General features: G+C 49.6%; 1 protein-coding gene across 1 annotated transcript in view; it reads right to left on the bottom strand.

Moving 5' to 3' along the window:
• ACVR1 (activin A receptor type 1) overlaps positions 1 to 19,616 on the bottom strand; it is a 37,897-nt gene that overhangs the window by 13,264 nt on the left and 5,017 nt on the right. The window contains exons 2-5 of the mRNA XM_018078905.1: positions 7,500 to 7,573; positions 5,589 to 5,855; positions 4,893 to 5,110; positions 1,341 to 1,440 (exon numbers count right to left, since the gene is read on the bottom strand). Coding sequence (XP_017934394.1) covers positions 1,341 to 1,440; positions 4,893 to 5,110; positions 5,589 to 5,855; positions 7,500 to 7,551 — 637 coding nt within the window. The 5' untranslated portion in view covers positions 7,552 to 7,573. The remainder of the gene's footprint in view (positions 1 to 1,340; positions 1,441 to 4,892; positions 5,111 to 5,588; positions 5,856 to 7,499; positions 7,574 to 19,616) is intronic.

Genomic DNA, 19,616 nt, shown 5'->3' with positions numbered 1-19,616 from the left:
CCCCAGGGACACCCCCCTCCTGTCACCCCAGGGACACCCCCCTGCTGTCACCACAGGGACACCCCCCTCCTGTCACCCCAGGGACACCTCCTGCACAGGTGCCTTCATCTGGTTCTGCCTTACAGGGCAACACACAGGGCTGTGGGAATGGTGCCAGCCTGAGCTAACCTGGGAGAAGGCACCATTCCAGGGACAGGGGACTCCCACGTACACACACACAGAAATGCCTCTGTCACAGGTAGTAGAATCACCATGTTTGTCATACCCCACAGCTCCTGGTGCATCAGAGGGTGTACACTTGGATTTCAGGCAAGTGTGAACATTTGTGGCCACTCAATATACACTGAGCCAAAAGCACAGGAACACTGGTAAATGCAGGCCTGGTCCCTGCGGATTCACAGGTTCATCTGTTACAGTTGGGCTTGATTTGACACCCTGATGAGCTGAACCTTCTCAGGACTGACAGGAAGGTGTTAAACCACCCTGAGTTCAGATCACTGAAGCAGCAGCACACAACATACTCCAGTCCTTTCTTCCTTCTTTCTCATGCCTTCCTCACCTCTTTAGTGCCAGTACAGCATCTTGGCTCAATGTCACTGCCTCCAGGTATCTTTGACCCAAATGCTTCCTAAAATTACTAAACTCAAATTTAACACTATTCGATTAATAATAAATATATGCCAAAGTAAAATTTAATGAATCCCTAAAATTAACACTAAAGTCCTACAAAAAACTAAAGACCCAGAAGACTTTTAGGGAAGAATTACTAGAGAGATTTTCTTTCAGGGGGAAGAGCAGCAGCAGCACATCACTGCCTGCAGGGTTCCAAAGAACAGTGCAGAGTAAGTCAACTACAACACATTCATGTTCCCATTCCCACAGCCCAAAATCACAGGTTTCTATTTGAAATACCATGTTTGCCACTTTGCTTGATGCTCCAACTCCAGATCTCAAACCCAGGTGACCTTTTTCTACTTGTAAAGCTTTTGAGTTGAACACCATTAATGAACAAATGGTGTTCACAGTGTCAAACTTCAAACTCAGCTTGCTTTTCTAAAAGCAGTTTATTTAGCTCACACAGGCCTGGTTTGTATTTTCTAGCATTGCCTTGCTGAATAAAGTTTAAATTGTTCCATCACAAAGCACGGATATTTGCCCCTTTCTTCTGCACAGATCTGGAAGGAATTTTTTCACTTGACTTTCCAAAACCAAGCATGTTCCATCAGCTGAAGCCTGAAAAGTTGCATATACTATCTAAACAACTGAGGAGAAAGATGAGGATGGGAGATAGAGCTTTCTCTCTGCATTTGTTACCAGATGTGAACAAGGCTGGCACTGACCTACACACTCCACAAGCGTGATCTGACGAGCCACCGTTCTTTGCACCAAGAAGGGAAGTCCAGAACCACTTCCAGATGTGCAGGAATGGTCCAACAAATCCTGTTCAAAAGGAAAAGTAGAAGTTTACAAGCCATGAGAACCCCATTTTTCCCTGTTTACACACACAAAGGTACACCCTGCATGGGGCAGGTAGGTTACAGCTCAGGATATCTCAGTGGCTCTGGGGATGCCATTTGGTCACTCAGGGACAAGTAGCATTTGTCTAATAAGTCATTTCATTTAATAAACAAAAGACAATAGATGCCTGTGAAACTGGAAGCTTGCTCCTGGCCTACCAACTATCTTCTGCCATGAGATCCCAACCTTTTTCAGCACTTTGTTTTTCTCTTACTTACCTTATGTTCTCTCTCAGTTCTGTATCTGATACCTCTTTCAAACAGGTTAATATCAGTTTTTCTGCCCCAAAGTTTCTTATGTCTGGCAATAATCTGAGCACCTCGAAAAGAAATACATTTTCTTTGATTTCTGTACTTAAAACCTTCACCCCTATGCAGTTTGCAGGCCCCCAGGAAGCACACTCCAGGGCTGGAGCAGGTGAGCATCCCAAAACTGAGCCCTTCTGGGAGAGCTGGACCAGCAGGTGGGCGTGCACAGTCACCCAGGCCCCCCTCACCCGTGTACCACCCTCCCCACTTCTGAGCCTGAGCGTGGATTTCTGGAAGCACACGTCCCTCCAAGCAGAGCTGCAGCTGGCAGAGCAGGGAGAAGGGGCTGCAGCCACCCTCACTGCCCTGCTCCTGCCAGCCCCCCTTGGCCTCTGACACTGAGAACCACGGGCAAACTGCTGCCTACCCACACCCAGTGCTGTCTGGGATGTCCTAGTGCACCCCACTGAACCTCCAGACACCATCCTAGGGAAGAACAGGGATTTCAGAGGCCCTGTCTCATACCTGTCAAACACAGAGGTGCCCTAAGAGCCACAGGGCACCTTAATGTCACCAGACACCTGTTTTACAACCACACCCCAAACCTCGACGCTAAAAGTCGCAGTAACAGAGAACAGAAACCCCACGATGCAGCACTTTGCTGTCAGGCAGGTCACCTGCCCAGGTAAGACTGGCAGGGACATCCTGAGCTCTATGGGAACAGGTGCCAGCTGCAGGAGCCCAGCACCCTCAGCAGGCAGTGAGGGGCACAGGAACACCGGGTTAGAGAACAGGTCTGGCACACCAGAAGCTTCTCAAATGGCCCAGAACAGATCCCCAGAAACAGCCACATCCCACCTGCACCACAGGGGCTTTGCTGATAAACATCAGGTCCCTGCCCCAAATCACAACTTCTTTACAAGACAACACCCAGCTAATTCACTGCCAGGCCCCTTCCCTGCAGGGGCTGAACCACCGGGACAGTCCCTCAAACAAAGTCATTCTGTGGCAGGTCACTGGGAGCTTTGGGCCCAACTGTTCAGGCTTGATGCTCGTGTTTAGAACTGAAAACAGTTTTCAAACAAACAAGGTGAGAGGGGATTTACCCGCACCCCCTACAAAAGATTTGTCATTGATACTCCAGAAAATCCTCTGTAACAAATCTTTCTCAAACGTTTTATCAGTTTCTGGTATTCTTGGTGCACAGAAAGCAGACTTTGAACTGTAAGCTTATAACAAACATGAGTGAGATCCTAATTGAATGTTAAAATCCCATTAGCCTTGTGAAATGCTAATGCCCAGCTACTTTTATGGCCAGGAGTTCTGTACTAGTTCAAAGCATTAACAACTATTGCTGGACTTTTTTTTTTTCTTTACAAAGGAAAATAGGATAAAAAAGCCTAAGTACAATCAACTTTCTAGTATTTCCAGAAAACTGCACTGCTGGGCTTGAATTAGATCCATGAAATCTCATTTCTTCTAACAGCATCTTAAGGAGGGCTCAAGAAAAAGATAATCCGGGAACGACAGAGAGTGCTATCTTGCTTTTTAACACAAACTGAGAGCTCATTTTTCTTCCTGCTATATCAGAGGCAAAAAAAAAAAACCACCAACCCCAAAACAAAAAAACCAACCCCAAAACCAAAAAACCAACCCCAAACTTATCTACAGTGACTGTAAAAACAAGATTTGAAGAGGTCACAGCTCCTTCCACGCCCATTAAGCAGCTTAGGGCTTTAAGCACTTGCTGCACTGGAGACTAATCCTAAAGGTAAACTCATATAATGTGTGACAAAACCGGTGATCTGAAACACAACGGAGAAGAAAAAATCTGAAATCTAAAAAAGACTTATTGTTTAGAGGAGCATTTAGACATGGGAAGTAACAACGACTGTCTGTGCATCACCCACGGGGAGGCTGCTGGCACCACAACCATCACTCAGGGGTCTGACAGCTCCACCACACCAAGCCCTCACAGCTTCCAACTCCTCCCAGGCCTTTGAAACAGAATTTTGATTTATTCTTCCCAGGTTTTATCACTGTTTCCAAGTAACATTAAACATCTCGAAGTGCAAAAGGTTTGCAAATGGCTGGAAGTGGTCTGGCACTATGAGATAACAGCTGGTAAAAGCTGGAAATCAGTGTTTAAGGACAGATCACCACTTGCATACGTCTGGTTCTTGGTGAATATATCCAGTCTGGCTGTTTTAAACCACTAACACAGGTTTAAAACAGCTAATTAAAGAGAGCCAAAGGCATTTTAAAAAAAATAAAGATTAATGGGTATTAGCCACTCTTCAACCCTGCAGTGAACCAGCACATTATGGTGGGACAGCACCAAGATGGAAAACCTTTTCCAGCCTCTTACTGTTGAGGATTCTATCTCAGCAATGCAAGGAGGAGAAAACTCTCTGCACTGGTTTCAGGAACAAACCCTCCAGCTGCCTGAAGCCTTACTTGCTCTGCTCGAGAGACCTCAGGACAGTTTGTGGGGACACTTGTGCTCAAGCCTCAGCTGGAAGGGGAAGGTACAGTCAGCCTTCAGAAAGGAACATTCTCCAAGTCATTATATTTTCCGGACACCACAGGAACAAGAACATACTTTGAAAACTGAGCTTTGAGTAAGCATTGCACATTTCTTAAAACTCCCACTGGTCTTCTGTCAACAAAGTGCTACTGATTTCCCAGTCATCCCAGGAGCCCTGCTACCAAGATCACAGCAGTCAGGTCTGAAGGTTTCAAACATCAAAATTATCTGTATTTTCTCCTTCCCCTACCATCACATCTTTTCCAGCCCTTTGGGCAGTCATATATCAAAGATGCAGCACAGTTCTACACCTTCCACATCACTTCAGGCCACCCAAGTCAGGCACACTCTGTTTTGCTGTTCAGACATTGTTTCCAGGAACATGAACAGCTTAGAGCGATGCTACACTTGCCAAAGCTGTCTTTTGGTTAAAATTCATTACAACTGCAGTTCTGGGAGCCCAGGAACATCACCACAGAAGTCCTGAGGCCAAGTGGCATCCCCTGGCAGCAAAAGGTCCTGTTAGTGATGTGGCCCCAGAGAGGGCCGAGAGGGAGCTCGGCAGTGAGGAAAGCTCCCCCTGCACACAGGTCACTTACTGCCAACGTGCTGTCCCCCACGTTCGAGGCAATGAGGCCCTCGATGGTGCCATACTCTGCATCCCTAGAATTGAGCCTCTCCATGTGGTTCTTCTGTATTCTCCGGATGATCAGCACTGCTACTGCAGAAAAAACTATCAACACTATCACAGGAGCCAGGATAACGATGATTAGTGTTTCCATACTGTAACCTGCAGCTTCTCCTTGAAAGGTTTGCCCTTGGAAATGAGAGGGGAAGGGAAAAAGAAGGGAAAAAAGAGAGAGAGGAAAAAAAGTAAATCTGCAGATTGCCAAAGGAAGTCTTTAAATCCAGCAGCACTGACAGACCCTTACCTCAGGACCCACCCGGTGTGATAGAGGCTGTGCCACAGCCAGAGGAGTGAGCACACTGCACAGAGGATGTGCTCCCTGCAGAGCTGTCAGCACAACCCCCCTGTACAGGGCCATTTCTCACAGGCAGCACCTCCACCCCATCCCCAGTGGTGCACTGTAACCCCATCACTGCCCTGCCCACACAGACCATTTGGCCATCACACGTGTGCCAGCAGGCTCCAGGGCGGTCAACAAGGCACAGAGGGCCTTGCTGTGCCCATTAATCCCTTCCTTCATCCAGCACTGGAGCCATCTCGCTCCCACCACAGCAGATCAAAGCCCTTTTCTTCCTCCAAGTCCCCAGGTGATTGATGAAGCTCTCACCTTTGGAAGAGGGCAGCTGTGCAGTGATGTTCATGTTGCACAGGTGTCCCTGGCAGCACTCCACAGCCTGGTCAGGGGACGGAGGTGTTTTGCAAGTCATTTTGCCCTGTTCATAGACCTGGAAGCAGCCCTTCTGGTAAACCTTAGCCCCGTCATTGATGCTCAGGGAAGCAAAGCATTGCTGGCCTTGGCACCGATCCCCATTCCCACAGGACATGCCTTCACACACACATTCGTAGTGCACCATCTTGAGCTTCAGTTCATCATCTGTAGAAGGGAGAGTTGGGGAAGAAACATCATCCTGTTCTTAATAGCTTCGGTTAGAGGTAACGAAACCATCGGACAATAAAATCTTCTGTTTAAGGACAGAGATATTATTTGCAGCTAGAGCTGAAGAACCACCAGCCAGGAGCTAACGATACCAATTCAGCCATTTCAGCACCAAAGAAACACACTCCTGTCTGCCCACTCCAAGCACTCACACTCCAGAGTACAGTGGCATTTTACACCACCTCTCATACATACACCCCCGGAGGGACATCTGCACAGGGACACTCAGCAGAGGGGAAAAACCTAACCAACACTGCCTGTCCTCTTATTAATTCATTGCTGTGAAAGTATCAACATTGGAGCTCCCTTGTTTTGTTTTTTTATTCCCTTTGTGAAAGCCAACAACACACAGTGCTGACTCCAGCAATCTGGGTATTTAACAGAACAAGATCCAAGACACTCTCTTTTTTTAAACTTTGTCTCAATTTCCTATTCACAGACACGACTAAAGTCAACCACTAGACCTCCATGCATTTTGAATCTTCACCTCCACCACCCATTCTCCCATTCCATTTAATACACTCTGCCTTTTAGTATTTGCATCAACATTTGAAAATGCATTTCAGAGTAGCTCAGAAAGAGTTTACACGAGGTACATACAGAAGAGCACAGATATGCCACAGCAGACACAAGATACACCTCTTGAATAACTTAAAATTTAAAACTGAGAAAAGCAAGTTACTCGCAGAAAGCTTTTATTCAACATCTTCCAAAGGCTGTTTATGAAGTAGCAAATACATATCTTTCAGAGCTCATCTCTCAAAACATCCAAGAGAGCTTCAAATGAACTATTCCTGCCCCTCCATGGCAGTGGAAATACCGTTCCCCATTTTGCTGAGGCAAACCTTAAACACCCTGCGTGTCAGAAAACCTTCACATTCACACAGCTGTGTAAACCAGTTATGGAAAAGTCACTTGCCAAACCCAAAGCCCTTATTGGAGTAATCATGGAAGAGTCACCAAACAGCACAGTAAACCTCCAAAGAGCCTTTGCATAGAAAAAGCTTAAAGAACACAAGCAATACAGCTGCACCTCAGTCCATGGGCTAAAAGACCTCCTCCTTACCTCCCCCAACAACCTGTTCAAATAAGGCTTCCCATTTCCCTCCCCAGCCCCTGGGAAGACTATGTCCATGCTACAGGCTGTACATCTGATACAGAAATGGGCAACCAACATCCTTTGGAGCAACTTGAAATGAAATAGCAGGACATCCCATGTTGGAGGGGAAACCGCCCTGCTTGGTTGGCTCTTCCACACGAGTGGGGGCTGTGGGGCAGGAGCTGCGGGCACACCACGGAGCGGGGGCTGCGGGGCCACCACCGGGGAGCGGGGCTCGGGGCCACCACGGAGCGGGCGCGGGGGCCGACACGGGAGCGGGGGCTGCCCGGGTCACCACCTGCGCAAACTCACTAAAGGGAGCGGGGGCTGCGGGGCCACCTACCGGGAGCGGGGCTGCGGCCACCACGGGAGCAGGGGTCTCCAGAGAGGCCACACGGGAGCAGGGGGCTTCCAGAGCAGGCCCAGGAGGCCCAGTCCCAGCTCCCTCAGCAGCCCTGGCTCCGAGCATGCAGGACACTCACCTTGCCAGCTCGGGGACGGGAACGCCATCACCATCAGCACAGGGAGAATCATAACTCCATCGGCCACCCTGGAGCTGCAGAAAGAGATGAGAGAACTCTGTACACTTCCACTGCTGTCTGAAAATGCAACCACCTGAAAATCAGCGTTTAGCAGTGTCTTTCATCCCTGTCTTCCCACGGCGGCAGGGAGCTTCCAGTGCCATGCGGCCGGGAGCCTCGGCTGCCGGGGGCTCTCCCGCGCCTCGGGGAGTGTGGCGTGATAAACACTTGAAGAAAAGCACCAAGATCAGTGTTTACAGAGCCATAGTGCTGTCTACTCTCTTATACGGTTCCGAATCATGGGTCATCTACCGCCACCACCTGCGACTCCTGGAACGCTTCCATCAACACTGCCTCCGAACAATCCTAAACATCCACTGGGCAGATTATGTGACCAACACATCTGTTCTAGAGCAAGCAGCAGTCACAAGTATTGAGGCCACATTGCTGAGAACACAGCTGTGCTGGGTAGGACATGTCTCCAGGATGAAGGACCACCGCCTCCCTAAGATCCTGCTTTATGGTGAACTTGCCACCGGCTGCCGCAACAGAGGAGCCCCGAAAGAAAAGATACAAGGACTGCCTGAAACAACATCTCAGCCTTGGCCATATTGATCATCATCACTGGTCTACTCTGGTCTCCAATCAGGAGGCCTGGAGACACACCATCTATAACGCAGCTGTCTCCTTTGAGAACACACGCAGGATCACCCTTGAGGGGAAAAGGCAACGCAGAAAGAACCGTGTATTGCAGAATACACCATCTAAGGAGTCTTTCTGCTGTGCCTTTTGCAATGGGATATGTCTGTCTCGTATTGGCCTCATAAGCCACCAGCGTGCTTGTAGCAAATGTGGATAGAGCCTTCCCAAATCTTCGTTCACGAAGCCTGGCCATGACTGACTCATCCGTGTCTTATACAAAACACAGCACAACCCAAAGCTGATTGATCTCATTTTTACTATGTCTTGTTTCCCCAAGTAATTTCCTTCATTTATAAAATTCATACATTTACTGCAATTTCTTTTTAGAATTAGAAACATCACATGCAACTACACTGCAGATACAGCAGCTTGCTAGTAGGGAAACACGAGCCCTCCCAGTACCAAGCAGGAATGTAATACAGAAGATACGTTCTCTGAACTAGGTATTATAAATTAAGTTGTTGTGAACTGAAAAGGTGGTCTGTAAAACTGTATTATCTGGGCTTTGAGGGGAAACAGAAAAGAACTCTGCCAGAAAACTTGGAATAGCTTCTGTTAACCAGCAAAAACCAGTGCTGGATGGTGAGAAAAACAGTGAGATGTATTTAAAGGAGATGCTCCTCCCTGAGGAGTAATTTCCCAGTTTAAGCTGCTTGTCCAAGGGTTTTCCTTTCAGTGGCCCAGTTCCATTTCCCCACTGCTGGAAACAGGTAACTACACCTTGTGCAACAGCTCAGGCTGCTTCCAGTGTACAGCAGAGGCTCCCAGTCCCTCTAAAATAGGAGATAAAGGAGTGAATTTGCCTGTGTATTTCCAGTCTTTGCCACAATATTTAGTCCTTACAGGAAAATAACGCCTCCCCTTTCTACTGTGAAAGAAGGATTATTTAACAGGCTTCTGAAAAGAAACTCTTCTGCAGTTTCTTAAACTGTGCATTTAAACAACCCCTATGCCCAAGGAGCTGAAATGAACTGCAGTCAAGGCTCATAGGACTTAACCCAGCAGACAGGGTTGGTGACTGGGAAGGGCTCATCTGTCCTCTGCTGTTCAGTTCCTACAGAGACTCTCTGGCCTAACCACATGCCACAAAATTCCAGTCAAAAGTAGCAGCAAGCAGTACGTGCAAACCAAAGTCCCTCTCCTTGACAGAGGCACTGAGGCATTACCATGCTCCGTACGTGCAGGTATTTGTCTTCATTTCTCAGATTTAACTCTAGTGAAGCAGATGAAAATTGAAAATAAATCTGATATTGCCGTTTTCCTTTCAGATCTCTTCTGTTGTGCCTTTTCAAATCATTAGCAGGCTGCTTAAGTGCTTGCTGATGAAAGCCAAGCCATTACTTCTGCATTTATTTCCTGACATGGATTTGTTTTGCCGATTATGAGAAACAGTTCAGTAATGGCTTCGTCATCAGTTAAAAGGACCACACATTGCTGACCCCAAGTACTGAGGCAGTGCTCAGTCCCTCACCTCCTGGAGACACCCTCCCTTCCAAACACCCCCTCCCCAGGGAACCTTCCCTCCCTTGTCCTTGATGCACCCCAAGGATCCTTAACACGGGCCAATATTTAACCTCCAACAATCACACGGCCTGGCCCCCCCAGGGCAGCACCCCGGGCTCCTCCGGCCCTTCTCCTGTCAGACCGGCCAGGGAGGGCAGGAGGGACCTGCAGGAGGGACCTGCAGGAGCCCAGCTCGGCTCTGCCAGGACAGGAGGCTGAGCACACGGGTCCAGAGCTGGCTGGAGTGGGGGAACTGCAGGTACAGGAGCACACAGCAGTCCGGACACCATGAAAACTCTGCATGTATTACCTATTTGCTGTCTCTTCAAGGAGTTTGACTTCCAGAAAAAAAGATAAATAAATAAATATACACAAGGATATTTGTACACACAAGCCCCTGCCCTGTGTTTCTCAGAGGGAGGAGGAAGAGAGAAATCCAACCTGCACCCCCCAAAGAGGCAAACAAACCAAATCAGACTTCAACAGTTTCTATGCATTTCACAGCATGCACTGTCCTCCTAAAGAAAAAAGCCAAGTATTCCAATTTAAACTCTGCTTCTATGAAACTTTGTTCCTGTAGCCATTCATTTTCCCCAAAGCCTCACAGAATATCTTGTCTGCTGCTGCTGAGAAGTGCTATGCACACTTACAGCAGCCTGTAACACACACACCCTGCGTGTCCTCAGCACCAACCCAACCCCTGGCTGTGCCTGGGCAGCCCAGTTTGGCTCTGGGGCTTGTGGCAGGCAGCTCACACCCCGATTGGGGCTGCTGGGATGGGATGGGAGGAGGGAAGGAGCTGGGAAGGAATCTGACCTTTGCAAAATACTGATTTTTCTTCAAAAACTATTTGAGAGCATGAGTTCAAAAGTCCTGTTCCCATTGCTTAAAAAGAATTACTTCTTCAAATCAATTAATGCACATACATAAGCACCACAGTCTGGTTGTAGTGACACCAGCCAGCACGTCCCTTCCAGCTGCTTCTTGTTTAGAGAGAAAGAAACACACGTTTTAATGTAAGGAACAAACCATTCTACAATAAATCCCCATAGCAAGTTGCTATGGATCTAGAGATCCATGAGATATCCAGTTACTGTCTGGTGTTTGAATTTACGAGAACTTTTTCCCAAGGGAAGGATTGGGATTTAATCCAGACAAATAAAGAGGGACTAAAGCAAAAACGTGCAAAATTTATTTTCCTTTCCAAACACGTGGATCTTTGCCGTGCCCTACAGAACCGCAGCACAGCGGCAGCAGCCACTAGAGGGCATTGGGAACCCGGGCAGGGATCCCAGAGCTCCAAACAGGGATCCAGGAATCCCAGCTCCCTGACCGGCTCCACACACGATGCGAGGATCCCAGCACTCCCTGCCACGCTCCATCCACAGGGATGCCGGGATCCCAGGGATCCACGTGCTCTGTGCCACAGGGATCCCAGCACCCCGTGCCATGCTCCAAACACACCAATACTGGATGCTATACGGCAGAGCTGGAGGCAGGACACAGTGCCTGAGCTTCAGCCACATACAGGAAAAAGAGGATCATTTAGGTTTAACTTCCTCCTACAGAAGCACATTATCACTGGAAAACCAGAAGCCTGCTATAGGTCATGATGGAAAAGTCCCTTTCGAAGTGGCAGCTCCCAGATTTCCAAACAAACCTGGCAAGCAGTGCAGGCAAGGAAGAGATCCTGGCTCCTGGGCAGGCCAGCATCTGCTCCTCTGAATTCCAAAGGAGGAATCACTTAACCTGGCTGCAGAAGCCCAGGCAAACAGTAAGGCAGTCCTAAGGCAGATGTAAGGCCCGGGAGGACACCCAACGTGACAGACACACAACTGCTTCACGTACCAGAATCTAGAGAATTCTTATGGTTCCTATTCATACAGTCCCAACACTGAAGAACCCATCCCAAAACCCAATGCCTCTTCCACTTCCACAGCCAATATCGCTCTCTTTTCTTCCTAAGAAAACTGTTTGTCTCCTGCCAAACCATTCCTGTGTGGCCCAAAGTAATGCAGGTGAAGGAGACCGTAAGCAGGACAGTCAGGATGGCTGCAAGAACCACAGGGCAGAGAAGAACCAGGAGTTCAGGTGACCCAGAACACCGCAGGGACAGGCACAGGCTGTTGGGAAATGGCCTTTAGTCCCCAGTGCCACGACCCCGACCCAGAGCACAGCCCAAAGCCGACCCAGAGCACAGCCCAAAGCCGACCCAGAGCACAGCCCAAACCCGACCCAGAGCACAGCCCAAAGCCGACCCAGAGCACAGCCCAAAGCCGACCCAGAGCACAGCCCAAACCCGACCCAGAGCACAGACCGCGCCAGACGGAGCGACCCAATTAGTGGAGACACTTAAGGCTGCGTGTCATCTCCATAGGACACAGACATGGGAACACCAACCATGAGAGCAGCTCAGACTTCCCAGATGAGATCAGAAGCACCCAGATATCGCTGACAGTCCCCGTGGCCACCTGCCAAGAGCCCAAGGGCTGCACATATTTTGCATGTACCTCACCAGATTCGTATCAAAAGAAAACATCCATAACACTGGATAGCAGTTCTGCCATCCACAACAGCCACACACCAGCTGAATTCACCAACAGCTGTGTCTTTAGAAGGAGAAATGTGCATTTAAAAGCAATAATTCACAGCTTGCTCTTTAACTGAAGCTCAGACAAAGGAGCTGCCAGCCCCCAAGCAGCCCCACAAAGGCATTCCTTGCGTCGGAGAGCGGCAACCTTGGGCAGCCCTTTCTTAAGGTCTAAACTTGGTTGCCAGAATTCAGAAGATGGAAGCCAGCCACCAACCCCATTTGGCACCCACCTGCAAGCGCACTAGGCACAGGTCCATGTACTGCAGCTCCAAAAATGTGCCAAAGTGCCACCCAGAAAGGCCGAATGCCTTGGATTAAAGTGACCACAAACACAGAGAGAGTCAAGCATGGGATACTGGTTCTCCTGCACTCCTCATGTACAAAGCAAAATCACAGCACTGCTGAGCAAGAACAAAACCACCAAACTACACACTGTAAAGTGTCCTGGAAGTTCCTCCTGATGAGGTCAGTAGCTCTGACATGCTCCCCAAGAGCCAATCCCTTGGTTCTTAAAAGACAAGGAAGAGGCAGCAGAGCATGAGTGTCACTTTTAAAAATAACCCCCTGTTCTTTCTCCCTCCTGGCACATGCAAGCATGGATCCATGTACTGCTCATGCTGCCAGCCCACAGATCCAGCTGACACACCAACTGCAGGAATGGCCTGGCATGGGACAACACACGAGTAACACTCACAGTGGCACGGTGGGGGGACAGACACACAACAACACAGAAGGACAACACAACTACTTATCCAAGAGAGAAAAAAGTCTTCCCTAGGCAAAGGAATGAGCCAGAAGCAGCACTGCCCCCTTCCCGAGCAGGGTGGGGAAGGCCAGATCACACACGGCCTCTCCTTTAACAGAGGGAAGGGCAGAGGCTCTCATGCAACCCCTGGAGAACCAGCAGAGCAGCTGAAGGCCCAGGACACACAAAAAGAGACCAAAAGTACTGCCAGCTTCCCCATGCAGGGCAGCTGGGGAGCAGGGGCACTCCTGATCTTGTATGTGGGCTGAGGCCAATGGTCTATTCAACCAGAAGTGTCAAGTCCCACACTTGGGTCACAACCACCCCAGGCATCGCTCCAGGCTGGGGCAGAGGGGCTGGAAAGCTGCCAGTGGGAAAGGCTCTGGGGGTGCTGGTTGAGGGCAGCTGAACATGAGCCAGGTGTGCCCAGGTGGGCAAGAGGCCAGTGGCACCTGGTCAGTACTGGCCACAGGCCCAGGGCAGTGCCCGTCCCCTGTCCCTGTGCCGGGCACTGCTGGAGGCTCCTCGAGGGCTGCGTCCAGTTCTGGGCCCCTCACGGCAAGAAAGACACGGAGGGGCTGGAGCGTGTCCAGGGAAGGGAACGGAGCTGGGGAAGGGGCTGGAGCAGCAGAGGGCTGAGGGAGCTGGGGGGGCTCAGCCTGGGAAAAGGAGGCTCAGGGGGGACCTTCTGGCTCTGCAACCCCCTGACAGGAGGGGGGAGCCGGGGGGAAGTTGGGCTCTGCTCCCAGGGAACAAGGGACAGGAAAAGAAGAAATAGCCTCAAGTTATTCCAGGTTGGATATTGGGAAAATTTCTTCACAGAAAGGGTTGTCCAGCCTTGGCACAGGCTGCCCAGGGCCTGGAGTCCCCATCCCTGGAAGGATGTGAAAGTCATGTGGATGTAGTACTTGGGGACATGGGTTAGTGGCCTTGGCAGTGCTGGGGGAATGGTTGGACCTGATGGTCTTTTCCAACTCAAACCAGTGAGTTGAGTGATTCCACGTGGGCAGCAGAACTTCTCTGTGGTTGCAGGACCCAGAAGACAGAAAGCCCTGGTCCTGGTGTGAAGCTGGGGCTGTGTGCAGGTATTGCATCAGTACCAGTGTCTGAGGCAATCGCTGGCAGACCAACGATGAAGCAAGCACAGACACTTCCACATTGATCTGAAAACCCCAATATATATTGCAACTTCCTGGTGCCTTTGAAGCCACATGTGTATCTTTCCATATCATTTGTTGCCCTGTGGGTAACTAAAGGCAGCAGGAGGCAGCTATCAAGGATTAGCACTGCCCTGTGGACCAGCTTTCCCCTGCAGAGCCTGCACACAGCAACATCCCTCAAAACCCCTCTCTCACTCAGTCACTGTCCATGGCTCAGCGATCACGTCATCGCTGGGAGCACTGGGAAGTGAGGTGTGCAATTCCACACGTGCAGAGAACCAGCACACACGGTTTGGTGTGTACAGAAAAGGAGCAGGCTGGGGTTGGCAGGTCCCTGAGCCATCCCAGGAACACTCAGGCGTGCAGGTTTCACCTCACACAACACGCGCAGGAATCTGCTCCAGACACTGAGACACATGGGAATTATTGTGGCTTCACACATATTTCACACATACTCAAAGGTGTTACTTTAGTATGCTACACACTCCTTGCTGCCCAGGTATTCTCACATGGCACACAGACAGCTCCTACCAGAGGGGGAACGCTGCATTCCAGAGCTGCCAGGAAAAGGGCTCCAGTGCACGGCTTCCAAGCTCCTCAGACATTTTCGCTTTTAGACACAACTCAGAGCTGCAGCCAACGTTGGGCACCACTCTGCCAAGGCCATTCCAACTGCCCACAGAGCAGGGACAGTCCCCATCAACATCTGGTGACTTCATCTCTGCTGGGGTCTTGGGCCCAGGAGGCAAGTGGAGCACCCCTGCACATCCAGCTGCCAGACCAGCACCTTTCCCCCTGGAGTGGTTCGCTCTCCAAATTCAGTGCACTGTCAGATCTCAGCACAGAACTGCCACTGAAGATACAAATGTCATCGAAACAGAACACCTGGATTTAACCAGCAGCTGTGAATAAGACCCAAACACAAATATTTTCGACTGACAGATTATCAGGAATTGCCTGTAAAAGCTGCTCCTGAATACTTCAGGTAAAAAAATTAAAATAACTACACCACCTCAAAATGCACCCACTACCAGCACCTTCCTTTTAACTTACTCAGAGCCTACCTCTCCCAGCTTGGCCTGCTTTCCTCCAGCCAGCATTACAGTGTTTATTACAGATGTTATCTGTGCAGTGTGTGAGGAAGAAGCTCAGGGAGGAACACACACTCACAGCTTGCAGGGGTTTTGGGATTTCAATCACACACTGCTCCTATTGCATCCTGGTCTGTCCTGACAGGGGGGAAAAACAAGGAGTATGGGCAGGAACACTGAGCCCCACTCCCATGTGGGCAGCAAGGGCACACTGGCACGGCACCAGTCAGTGTTACTGGGATGTGGTTCCACAGCCCCTCTGGACCAGTGGAAGGCACAGCAGTGCCCGATTACCCCCAGCAGACACAGCCCCAGCTCGCTGCCATCACCCTGACCAGGGTCCTTTCCCCCAGCACCACCTCCCCACAGTGAAAATGCACCCTCAGCCCCCCAGGGGGACCAGCAGGACAGACAGCAGGGGCTACATCACCCCCTACTCCCCAAATCAGTGACACTCTCCTGGAGAACTGCACTACAATCTCAGGGAAAATCCGAGACAGCTGAAGTCATGGTCTACATGAGACCACTGACTGCTAATCTAAGAGCAACATTTTCAAATAATAGAGCTTGCCTGTTGGAAGTTTCTGTGGAATACTTCAGCCAACACAAACCAAACATTTCAAAAACAAATCTTTGTCTTCAGTATCACCAACGAAAGTCTTAGTTTTTCCTCAAAGAAGCTCTTTTTTTCCCCTGGTTTTCCCCTCTTTTCTGCACCCTGGGTTTCAGAGAAGCCAAGGTCTGATGATGTACACAGCTTTAGAGACCATCTCTCACTGTGGCAAGCCCTGCTGCAAGATAACAATATCATCTAGTTCCTACAAATGCATTCATAAAGAGCGTCTCCCTACAGTCTCACTGTTTTCACACCTGTAGGGATCTAGAGAGGTGCAAATGCTTTTTATTCACAGCTCCTGACGCTATCAAGTGGGATCACTCAGAGCTCTGTGAGTGAGCTGGAGGAGCTGCTGGACCACAGGACCACCCAGGTGACCCCTCATCTGTGTCAGTATTTCACCTCACTGAGGACCCTCATTTGCACATCAATAATCCCAGCTGGGTTTTGCCTGCCTGGGTAAATCTGAACCTCCACGGTCATTTTCACAGGGTCATCACCACCAGAATACTCTACTTATGCCCCTTAGCCCAAGCACCCTACCCTGAATGCAGCTTGGGGGATTCTGATAAAAATTAGCCAAAACATTTTTTAAAACTATTTAATTGCAGAATACTACAACAGCAGAACAACAGCAAACACAGCTACAAGGCTGTAAATACTATAAATATACATGTAGATTTCTATTTTTATATATATATAAATCTGTAAACCTGAGCAGGACAGGAGCACTAGAGGTGCAGAGGAACACCATACCACAGCAGGGGCACCGAGGAGAGACAGGGCTCAGGAGAGCCTGGCTTCACACCTCCACTCACTGCTCCATTACGCTGGGATTAGAGCAGCATTCTTCAGGAGTGATGGGCTGCTACAAAGTTGGAAAGGTTAAGGGACACAGAAAAGTCAGGTGTTTGTTCTGCATGCCACTTACAGCTTAACTGCTCCCACCCTCGGCCAGCCAAAGAAAATTAACCAATATTTTTAGAACAATCGGACTGAGAACAGCAGTTCCTGACCCTCCACAGTCACGAGTCACCGAACAGCCTTTTCTCACAGCAGAATCTTTCATTAACTATTACTGTGGAGTCCAAAAAGCTGAATACAAGTAGCAATCCCAAGAAAGAGGAAACACCCTGCCACACGAGAAAGTCAAATTCTTCAGAGATTATATTAGACCACCACAGAATTTCAGCAGCATTGTTCTAAAGTTTGGTCTTGCCTGTTTGGACAGGCCAGAGCCGCATTATTCTGCTCTTAAATCCAAGGGACAAGCAAACTCAGGTTCTATTACAGCCACAGTGGCCCACAGCCTCCCGTCCTCCACTGGCACTATGAAACGGGACACTCCAGAGCAGGCTGTCTGGAGGTTCTGTACAAGCCTCATGAATTCCAGAAACAGCAGATGGGCAGTCATCACTAAGAGGAAGACCAGTTGAGGCTTTTCTCCAACCTAGAACCTTCCGATGGTATTTCTGTTCTTCCCACACCAGCAATATTAACCTCAAAGTGCTGCAGCTTCCACCACAGCTTTGGTCTGATCTCTCCCTCCAACAGGATCCTCTCCCTTGCTCTGCTCCAGGTCCCTCCAGGCATCCTGCAAGCTGTCCCCCTTTCTCACCTGAGGCTTTGTAAGGCTCCACAACAGGTCTCTGTTCTACTCACGTCTTACCTGTGACAGGCTCACCTGGGACACTGATCCAGCTAACATCCAAGCCTGCATGCTAAACCAGCTCCAGATCTTTCCAAATCACTCTGTCCCAGCATTTCTTAGTTGCTGTTTTAGCAGTGTCTAAACCCCTCAGGCAAAGGGGTCACACCCTATGTCCCCCCAGTACTGGAGCTCCCCTGTCACGGTCCCAACCAGTGTCCATCACTGCCCTGCTATGCACCACTCAGTCAAATCATAGGGCACCTTGGCACCTCTCCCAATGCCAAATTTATCCCAATTACACACAATTCTGACACTTCTTTCCAGAGTTGCTTCAAGTGTTCCCTTTCCACCTATTTAGCTGTATGCTTTCAAACTCACAAATCTCACATGGCCTTGCCAAACCTGACTGCACTCACAGATCTCCAGAAAACCATTCCATAGATTCATCCAGACTTTTGATTTAATTGCTGTTAGAGATGCCAGAAGCAGCCAATCTCGTCCCTATTTAACAGTGAATTCCCGTGGCTGACCTCGCACACACTGAGCTGCAGAGTGAAGCACGAGGCCAGCTAAAGTTCTCTTTACAGACCAGGCTGGCTTTGGAGCTCCACACAAACTGCCCCAGAGCAACGCACCCATCATCAGGTAGAAACGGGGCCACACTCCTGTGATTGAAGTGAGCTCATGACATACATCCACTGGCCATTTCCAAGGTTCAACATCTCCACATGCAGGGTCCAGCCATGACCATTCATGTCACACACAGAAGACAGTGAGTCAAAGACAACCTCACCAACTGCTCCTGAAAAAAGGAAGTGCCCAAATACTCTTTGGGCCAACAGCTCTCCTTGCTCCTGGGCAGCAATGGAGCAAGAGACCACTCCAACAGGACACAACACAGCACCTGTTCACACAGAGCAGGTGACCACACTGCTTTTTGGGAAGTATTCGGCATGAAGCCATTTTCCTCTGAGAGGAGAACATACAAGTTAAAGGAGTGACTGCACTTCCCATACACAAAAAATAACAAATACAAACTGTTCCTACAAAAGGGCAAAAAGCGCTGTCAAAGGCACGAGGAAATAAATTTTGGATACGCTGCACAGTAACTGTCACCAGCCTGCCAGCCAGATGTGCTGATGGAAAGGTCCAACAGTCAGTACACACAGGTCTACAACTCCCTGTCACTGCTCAGTGGGAATGGAAAGCCAGGCTGGTCAGCAAGGCCAGATCTGTCTCCACAGGAACCTGTCGTGTTTTCAGCCCTCTCCTGGACACAAGACAGACTCTTCTGAGTTTCATGCTGCAAAAGTTTCCACTCAAAGAAAAGCAGCATCAGAACCCAAGCCCAGGTTCCCACCAATGTGGCTCCAATTCTGAGTGCTCTGAAGTTAGCAGGAACACAGCTGCAGAGAGAAAGCAGAAGCTGCCATGTCTGCCTCTGAGCATTCAATCAGGCCAGGAATCATCTTAACTTCAGCTGGACCAGACACTAAGGAAAACCACAATAAAATGGACTGAGGCATCCAAAATTATTCTCAGAATATAGGCCAGACTGGGCATGAAAACATCTGGGCTTGGCTTGAGTCATGAACCACATGAGCAAGACACCCCAGTACTGCCTGCAGGCAGCCGAGCAGGAATGTGAGCAGCACAAAGGTAGGCAGCAGCAGCCTCCTACACCCAGATTCCCTTTCTGCGTCTTCCTCCAGCAAACATGCCACAGCCCCTTTACTCTGAAGCGTCTCCCACAGCCCAGTCCAGTGGGATTCCTAAGGATGGTGTTTCTGGGGCATCAGGCAATGTGTACACGACCACAGCTGGTCAGGCAGCTGCTCCAGGCAGGTACCCCCAGCTCTGGGGCAAAAACAAGGCACAAAGGGTTAAACCACTCCAATCCTGGCCTATGCTCACACCCATGTCCATCAGGCCAGCACTGTACATACTCCAAGGATCCCTTACCCCGCTACACCAACACACACCAGCTCCCCTCCCACCTGGTCCCTTGTTCCAAAAA

This window comes from Manacus vitellinus, unplaced genomic scaffold, assembly GCF_001715985.3.
Source record: "Manacus vitellinus isolate BGI_N305 unplaced genomic scaffold, ASM171598v3 scaffold_43_pilon, whole genome shotgun sequence".
Taxonomy (NCBI): domain Eukaryota; kingdom Metazoa; phylum Chordata; class Aves; order Passeriformes; family Pipridae; genus Manacus; species Manacus vitellinus.
This window is presented reverse-complemented; position numbering and strand designations above follow the sequence as displayed.